Source organism: Notolepis coatsorum, assembly GCF_963971535.1.
Source record: "Notolepis coatsorum genome assembly, chromosome: 2".
Classification (NCBI taxonomy): Eukaryota; Metazoa; Chordata; class Actinopteri; order Aulopiformes; family Paralepididae; genus Notolepis; species Notolepis coatsorum.
The window spans coordinates 98,965,322-98,974,384 of NC_140166.1; the positions used below are offsets into that span (position 1 = coordinate 98,965,322).

Here is a 9,063-nt window from a genome sequence, read left to right on the forward strand (position 1 = left end):
GTCGACCCATGACAATTGGGCATATATTCAGTGTTTCACAAGGTACAGCAGACAGTGTTGTGTTAGACATGCTGGATGTGACTTGTTCCATGGCAGGAAGTTTGATCACTTGGTCCCCTGCTTGTGAAAAAAGGTTTTTCAGCAAGTTTGAGGCATAAGGGGCATCAAGGGGCAACCCTGAACCCCACTGCCATAGATAACTACCGCCCTGTATCTCTTCTCTATGTCCTCTCTAAATCACTTGAATGTGCCATATCAAACCAGCTCATTGATTATCTATTACAGAACAACCTCTTAGACCCAAATCAGTCAGGCTTCAAGTCGCTTTGGATAAAAGCGTCAGCTAAATGACTAATTGTAAATCATAGGATCAATTGACCAGGTGCCATTTTAAAATCCAACAACCCAGAGTTGGGGGAAGGACCTCTCAATCACAAACAGTTGTATTCAGTACACTTGCAAGGGATTGATTGATTGATTGATTTTTATTTAGTACATACAATTTATACAAAAGTATAAAAACAAGGGGTACAAGGATAACATGTGAAAGTCTGTCGACTTGTTTCCAACATGGTCCCAAGAAGAATACAATAAATCACAAAGAAAGAGTTAAGAAGATAAGATATATAAAACAAGTAGATAATAGACAACACAATTTTCTGAAAGAGCCTCATTACATCATGTCATGTTCCTGTTCTTCAAGAGTGGTGGCCAAGCACCCACTGCAACCTATTGTTGCAGATGTCGCTTCACACCCCTCTTGAAGACAGCAATAGTGGGGGAGTTTTGGATGGCCCTGGGCAGAGAGTTCCACAGCCGGCAGGCTGTAGACAGAAAGCCATTCTGTGAATAGGAACCCTTTCTAGGATCATAAACTGGATGGCGGACGATTCATAGACGTTACTGTGGGGGGCACCAGGAGAAGTGCATGATTCAGTCATTTTCAGGGGAGAGATGGTTGAATGAATGAATGAATGAAAACTTTATTTAACAGATTGCAGAATGGGTACAATACAGTACGGCTCAATACATACAATTGTTAAGGGGATGCAGACCTGAGAAAGACGTTTGTCTTGTTTCCATCAGGGTCCCCCATTTTCAATTCATATAGACATATATGACATACATGACATACAGATAGTCAGTACTGCTACATCTATACATTTATGACATACCAGATTTGCAGAGGTTCCCGTCTTTAACTAATGTTGTGTTCATATGTTGTGTATGTTGTGGTAGATCTCCGGTTGAAAATATGCTCCATGAAACTGGGCGTAGATCATTCACCCTTGTGAAAATCACTGTATAGTTTATTTTCACTAATGTCACTGTATTATTCTACTACAAGCTGTTCAAATTCACACAGCAACTGGGAGTACCCTGGAGTTAATAACAGGCTAACAGGTTAATAACAGGCTGAAAATCACTGTATAGTTTATTTTCACTAATGTCACTGTATTATTCTATTACAAGCTGTTCAAATTCACACAGCAACTGGGAGTACCCTGGAGTTAATAACAAGCACACCCAACTGAATGCTGAGTTTTGTCATACAGAGCTTCTAGTAGAGTGTACGGTTTTGGGAAAGTTAAGTTACATTATGAATGGAGTATTTTCCACCCCTTTTCAACATCAATGGCAGTTTGAATGATGTTTCGTAAGCCGTAAGCTGATATCAGTTAAAACACACACCGTATACACACCTACTACAAACACAACATCTATTAAACATCCGGTAATGGCGATAAGTCAAAATTAGACAGTAATTGATGGGTTCCCATCATCGTTTATGTGATGGTACATACATGGACAGTTACTATCTCTTTATTCTTCCACTGAAGAGAGATAGTGGTGCACTGACACTGGAGGACCAGCAGAGGAACAGTAACGTGTTTGTGGACAGATGAAGTGCAGACAGAGGAAACGTTGTGATCTTCAAAACAGCAGACTTGTCATTAATGCTTCCTGGTCTTCCTTAATTTACTGTATCTGTTCATTCATTTATTCTCTCTGCCTCTGTCATTTTCACTTGTTGTTTTGTCATTTCAGATCCTGTCACTCCTGTCCTGCAGTAACCCTATAGTCCTACCATCACCTGGCTCTGTCCTGCAGTAACCCTATAGTCCTACCATCACCTGGCTCTGTCCTGCAGTAACCCTATAGTCCTACCATCACCTGGCTCTGTCATGCAGTAACCTTATAGTCCTACCATCACCTGGCTCTGTCCTGCAGTAACCCTATACTGCCCTGTCAAGGCAGACCGCAGTAACTTCAAAAAAGTGAAACTGAGAAAAATGGCTTTAAAGTTTTTTGACTTGCCATCCAAAATGTGTTATAGGTAGATAGATGATAATACCCAGATTTAACATGTATTAATGAAGTAATCTTTAGGCATACAAAAATATGACATAATTATTTTAATTAACCCCCAAAAAGCAGATACTGCACTCTGCTGCACAGTTCCCTTAAATAATTATTAGGTAATGTACAGGCAAAGTGCAGTAACTTCAAATACAATGTTGTTTTCCCTCCAGCTTTCATAACTTAACCATAGCCATTTTATTTGGATCATCATCATTCCAATATATTCAGGTGTTAAATTTCATTTTCAAAATGGCTAGGTTAAGTTATGAAAGCTGGAGGGAAAACAACATTGTATTTGAAGTTACTGCACTGGTTGTCTCGGCAACCCAACTCCAGTCACCCGAACAACTGCCTCTTTGAACTGCTGCCGTCAGGCAAGCGATACAGGAGTCTCAAGGCGAGCACAGAAAGACTCAGAAGAAGCTTCTATCCCCAGGCCATCAGGCTGCTAAACGAACAATGAATGAACACTACACAACAACAACCACCAAACGCACATAGCACACACATCCACACGCACACACTCACTTTAAACAAACACACTGTAGCACCCACTCCACACACTTATAGCACACACCCACTTTAAACAAACACACTGTAGCACCCACTCCCCACACTTTATATTTATGGATGAAGGATTGCACTACAACTCGTACACCTTACTGTAAATTGTACCTAAAATTGTACCTCATCCCATTTCTGCTTTGCACTAGATAGTACTGTACATTAGTACACTGCATAGTATTGTGTATTGTATATTATATGGTAACTCAGAACATTGTACATATGTCTATACCGAACACTGTGACCTCATTTTCTTCTTCTAAATTCATGCTATATTATGTTATTATGTTATTTGATACTATCTTGTCTAGCACAGTCTCTGGAGCGTAACAGTAAGAAGCATTTTGTATGAAAGTATTCTGTACTTCTGTATGACAACTATTAAAGAACTTGAACTTGAACTTGAACCCGAGGCCTTCTTAGTTTGGTGCTGGTTGCCAAGGCAACTCTGGTCTCCGTGATTCTCAGCGCTCAGGGAAGGGAGCGCTTGATTTCGTCTCGGCTCGGTGGAGTCCTCGCTGTGATGCGATCCTCTGTCATCTTCTGTGTTCGTGGCTCTGTGCGTGTCCGGCTCTCAGCGCTCGAGTCTCCGGTTCTCAGCGCTCGAGTGTCGAGTTCCTTTCTGTCCGCTTCCCTGCAGTTTAAATGAGACAGAGAATACCCTTTTCCCTGCCTGTCATGTGACGTCACTCCAGAGATCGGGCTTTCCCATTGGCCAAATTCCTTCTAGCAGGAATTCCTTTTGTGAGTGACACGTCCTCCTGGTCTGGTGACACAGAGTTTATAGTCTATAACGGGGAGAATCCGACTGGCTGTTAGCCGTTCTATTTCCATTACCTTCTTTGGGAAGTTCTACCAAGGAGGTCCTTTGTGCCTAGCAGGCAACCAGCTGCTTGGCTCCTCAAACTGACCTTTGATCTAATCACCTATTTTAATCATGGGTTCCTGCCTGACCTTTGGTTCCTAGCCTAAGTAAATAAAGCACCGTTGAAATGCTTAACTTAGCTGTCCTCCCTAATGATCCAGTGAGGGGAAGGGTTTTTGGTTTCAACCATCTGTCTTTAAAGATAATACCTGACTGGTGGTTTTCCCTTTAGAAGGTGCTGTTTGGCCGGGGGGAGGGTTATTCTCTACCAGTGGCCTTGCTGTAGGAGCTATTTGACAGGGGATGGTACACTTGTTAACAGCTGTTTGCTGAGGTCTGGCTTTTTCGGTGAGGAGACAGAGAGCTGATTTTTGATTAATTCTCTGTAATACAACTTACCACAGTATTTCCGTCCTGTACATGTACATTCATTGATATTTTACATGTTTTATTTAGATAATATACGACACTAGTTACTTCATTTCAAAAGTAACTCAGTTACTTTACTAGTTACTTACACCCAAAAGTAATGCGTTACTGTGAAAAGTAACTATTTAGTTAGTAAAAATTAAATAAAAAAATTGCTCTCATTAATGCCCTTACAGATACTCAAAATCTGTTGATCAACTTGAGCCAAAACACAAATGACATTTAACTAAAACGTTCTTTTCTTTGTGCTCGACAAAAGAGAAATAGTGATAATATCCATGTGTACAAACGCGAGTAGCTGGGCGCTGTCATGACAGTCAAGACTATTATAGTAAACAAAACATGCCCACAGCACAGCGTGTCCCTGCAGGTGAGTGACACAGACAGGAGTCAGGAGGACTGCGCTGCATCACTACCGCTCGCTATCAATCTACATAAAAATATCGCAGTAACGAACCATTCAGTAACGGTAACGGCGTTACTGAATTTCAAAAGTAATGCGTTAGAGTACTAGTTACCGCCAAAAGTAACAGCGTTACTGTAATGCGTTACTTTGTAACGTGTTAAGTGGTCTGCACACGGCGGGCGACCGACGTCGCCTGGCGATGGAATTGTCTGTCGCTCAACGACAATCACTTGGCCCCCCGCACCAGAGGCGATCGTTTTACCGGAAGTGGTCACGGCTTCTCAAACATCTCTCGTCGGATATTGTTGTTTAGAACTCTAGAGGTGGCAAATTCTACTCTCAACACTATTGAATCATCGGGAGAAACACACGTAAAAATGGGTGAGTAAATAAGCTGACAATATTAGCATAGATGAATAAATAGCTAACGTTATCCAGTTGACATTACAGATCATAGCTTTCATAACGTCAGCTAACGTTAACGAAAGTAGAGTAGGTAAACACGTTCGTGTTAGCTGTACTGGTTGTTCATCATAGCTTGCTAGCTAGCTAACGTTACCTAAACGTTAGTATATCGATAGCCTAATTTAACGTTAGCTATTTATCCATACTCTAACTACAGTAAATGTCTGGATGTAACAGTACTGTATATCTGTATGTCATGATGAATTGAAAATGGGACCTGATGTAAACAAGACTTTCTATCTCTCTGTTATGCAACCCCAATTAGCAGTTGTGTGTACTGTATTTATTCTGCAATCTTAAATAAATAAATCAAACCTTAGCTAATTTCCCCCCATGATGTGATTGATTGAAAACGTTATTAACAGATTGCAGAATGGGTACAATACAGTACGGCTAAATACACACAAGTACTAAGGATGCAGTTTATGACATTTATGACATACAGATATACAGTACTTTGTAAGAAAAAGAGATAATAAAAGATATATACATCCGAAGGGGACTATATTATTCTCATGTACAATGAAGTTGTGATATTTAACTAGCTAGGTATGGGTATTTAAATTCACTAACATTCAAATATTGTTATAACTTAAAATGTTCGCTTAAATTGAGTTAAATAATGATATTGTTTGTTTTCCACAGATGCAATTTTAGGTGATAAAAAGAAGGCTGCAGCCCTTCTTTTATATTTGCGTCGGAGACGTCGTAGGAGGCGAGTCTGGGTGCACTTTTTAAACCTGAGAAGGCAGCAACAGGGTGATTTCCACAATTTGGTGGCAGAGTTGCAATTGGACGAGGAGCGGCACCGGAAATACTTCCGGATGTCTGCGGAGCAGATGGATCTTCTCCTGAGTGTGGTTGGACCCGATATCCAAAAGAAGACCACAAATTACAGGCAGCCTATTGAGGCAAAGCAAAGGCTGGCTGTAACATTGAGGTGAGTCATACTACATGTACCAGGTACAGAGGCTCATTGGGCGATAGTGGGGTTCAACAAACACATATTTTATTGTGCACAAAATATAAGAAGGAACAGAATCACATCATATATAAAAAAAAAACACAAGAATCACATCATATATGAAAAAGAACACATTCCCTGCTGACACATTTTATTTTACAGGTTCCTTGGAACAGGTGACTCCTTTGTGAGTCTGGCATTTTGCTACCGCATGGGACAGTCGACTGTGGCAGCCTGTGTGGAGGACACCTGTGAGGCCATCAACAGGCGGCTAATGGGGAGCCAGATGCCTCCTCCGACTGGGGAGGATTGGAGAGCCATTGCTCTAAGGTTTGGGCAGAGGTGGAACTTCCCCAACTGCCTCGGCGCGATAGACGGCAAACACATCGTCATGCAGGCACCCCCGAAGTCTGGGAGTCTGTATTTCAACTACAAGAAGACCTTCTCCCTCGTCTTGCTTGCTCTTGTAGATGCCGACTATCGTTTCCGAGTTGTCCACGTGGGAGAGTTTGGAAGGGTCAGCGATGGAGGAGTTTATGCCACCTCAGCACTTGGAAGGGGGATGGAGGAAAAATCCCTCCACGTGCCAGAGGATGACATACTCCCAAATGCTGCACACCTCGACAAGGTGCCGTTTACGATGGTGGGAGATGCAGCATTCCCACTGAAGACCTACCTCATGAGGCCTTACCCCGGGAAAAACCTCACCCACGAGAAGCGGATTTTCAACTACCGTCTCTCAAGGGCAAGGAATGTGGTTGAAAATGCCTTCGGCATTCTTGCCTCCCGCTGGAGGGTTCTCTACAGCAGGATACATCTGCTTCCCGGTAAGGTGAGCACCCTGGTGTTGACCCTCTGTATCCTGCACAACTACTTGCAGAGGCCCAGTGAAAGCCAGGTTTGGCTGGATGAGAGAAGAGCCGGTGAGGACAACATGGTCTCAGTCAGGAACATCGGTGTAAATAGGTGCTCCCGGGAAGCCTACACTGTGCGAGAGAAGTACCAGGAGTATTTCTGCTCACCAGAGGGTAGTGTGGCATGGCAAGAAAGAATGGTGTAGGCCGACCATCGCCAGTCCTCATCCTCCACTATTGTATTTCTTTCTTAATAGTATCCCAATCTGTGTGTGTTTAGTGACATCATTTCTCATTTGTAAATATCTGTATAAGTCACTTGATGGTAGAGAAAATCTGTTTTGTAGTTGTGAGAAAGATTTAAATGTATTCCCATCAAATAGTCTGTCAATTATAATTAATCCCTTATCAGCCCACCTTTTATGTGTTATCCCACATGGATGGGAGAAACTCTGTTTCCTACTATGGGCAGCATAGCCCTTGACAAAGCTACGGTACCTTTATGTGTTTTTGAACTGTGTTCCAGATTTTCAGTGTATGTTTGATCCATATATTAGTTATTCAAATTTTTCCCTGCGATTTTTTACTCATAAATGGGAGGGTGGATATTGATATTCCTGGTATGGAGTTTTGCTCAATAGAGACCCAACCGGTTTCCATATCCTTTACCATCCAGGCCACCACTGCAGCCAAACATTTTTAAATAGCTTTTTAGTATATCGTTATGTGTTATTATTACTATATACAGGGCTCTACGCTAACCTTTTTCCCAGGGAGTACATGTGCTCCTAAATTAAATAAATTTAGGAGCACAGTGAACATTTTTCAAGTAAGAGTTTATTAACAAACTATTTATTATATGCATATTATATTGTGCATACTAAGGGACTAACATCTGTGCAAATAGGACTTACCACCAAAATTACACATTGGCCCATTCCTACTAGACAAAGGATATCGGTTGTCAAGCTACTTGTGTATGTTGTAGTGTTGTCACGATACCAACACCTTACCTTGGTTATCAGCTGACTGAGGAAGAAGTCTGCATCTCATTGTCCACTGCGTGCACACAGGTAGATGACCTCGCTGCAGCAGGAAGTGACCATTTACTATAGTTTTGTATATTAGTGTGTATTTTGTATAGTTTTTTTTTTTTTTATGATCAAGCTGCCTTTGAATGAATGTTTCTTTGTTGTTACCCTAGTGGGAGTATTTATGTTTGTCCTTTAAGTAATTACACAAAATGTCACTGCATTGTGGTCCATTGTCTTCCTTGTATTCGTTTTTTTTTGATTGGTTGGATTAAAGCACTGATATTCAGGATCTAGTAATCTTGAAAAGTAATACAAATAAATAAATGTTTGTATATAAACTAGAAATGAACATTTTCACATAGTAAATGATTTTCAGACTTTGGAACACATTTATTTAAAAAGAACAAGACATTTAACATACATTTAACCAATCATCATAACATTTTAGTTTGCAGTTGATAAATGCAATGTAATCTGAGAACAACGTATGTTAGAAAAAGAAGAGCAAAAAAAGAGATCATGGCCTTCTCCCCTATACCCAGGGCATAGTATGTGGTTAAATAATTACACTTTAAAAAACATTGTATATTTTGCATGGGCCAACATGGGTGAAGACCTGGGCCAACATGGGTGACTGAACAGAGGAGGGCAGAGGACCAGAGGAGAGAGAGACTGGCTGAGACATTAAACCTCCAGATCGGTGGCGGGATCATGATAGTACATGGAGGGGTTAGGTGCAATGTATCTATTTTGCTCCCAGTAATTAAAAGGTGTAAGGTACCTCTGCCCGTGCTCCCACTGCTGTGGTGTTGGCCTCATGGCTGATGGGCCAGCTGAAGCTACATTGCCCTGCTCCTGGAGAGCACGAAGTTCCTCCAGAACTTTGATTATGGCCCTTTGTGCCTTTGCCTGCAATGGAGGGGTTAGAGCATCCATCACAGGCACTTGGCTGAGGAGAAAGAGCTCCATCGCCGTCTTCTGTGTTGGGGGAGCTGCAGGCGTCGATGGAGCTGTGATGAAGCTCATCAGGGCGTTGTCCAAATTCTCCCCGGCCTTCTTCCTCTTGCCCCAGCCAGTCAGAGGGGCTGGTGTCCGAACCTTTGCAGGGGTGGCCGGGA

General features: G+C 41.9%; 1 protein-coding gene across 1 annotated transcript in view; it reads left to right on the plus strand.

Annotated features, from left to right (window-relative positions):
* Nucleotides 1-7,117, plus strand: part of LOC311223470 (uncharacterized protein) — a gene marked incomplete at both ends in the record, with an annotated part of 55,916 nt that extends 48,799 nt beyond the window's left edge. The window contains 2 exons of the mRNA XM_084308256.1: nucleotides 5,877-6,033; nucleotides 6,220-7,117. Coding sequence (XP_084164382.1) covers nucleotides 5,877-6,033; nucleotides 6,220-7,117 — 1,055 coding nt within the window. The remainder of the gene's footprint in view (nucleotides 1-5,876; nucleotides 6,034-6,219) is intronic.
* Between the last annotated feature and the right edge of the window lie 1,946 nt (nucleotides 7,118-9,063).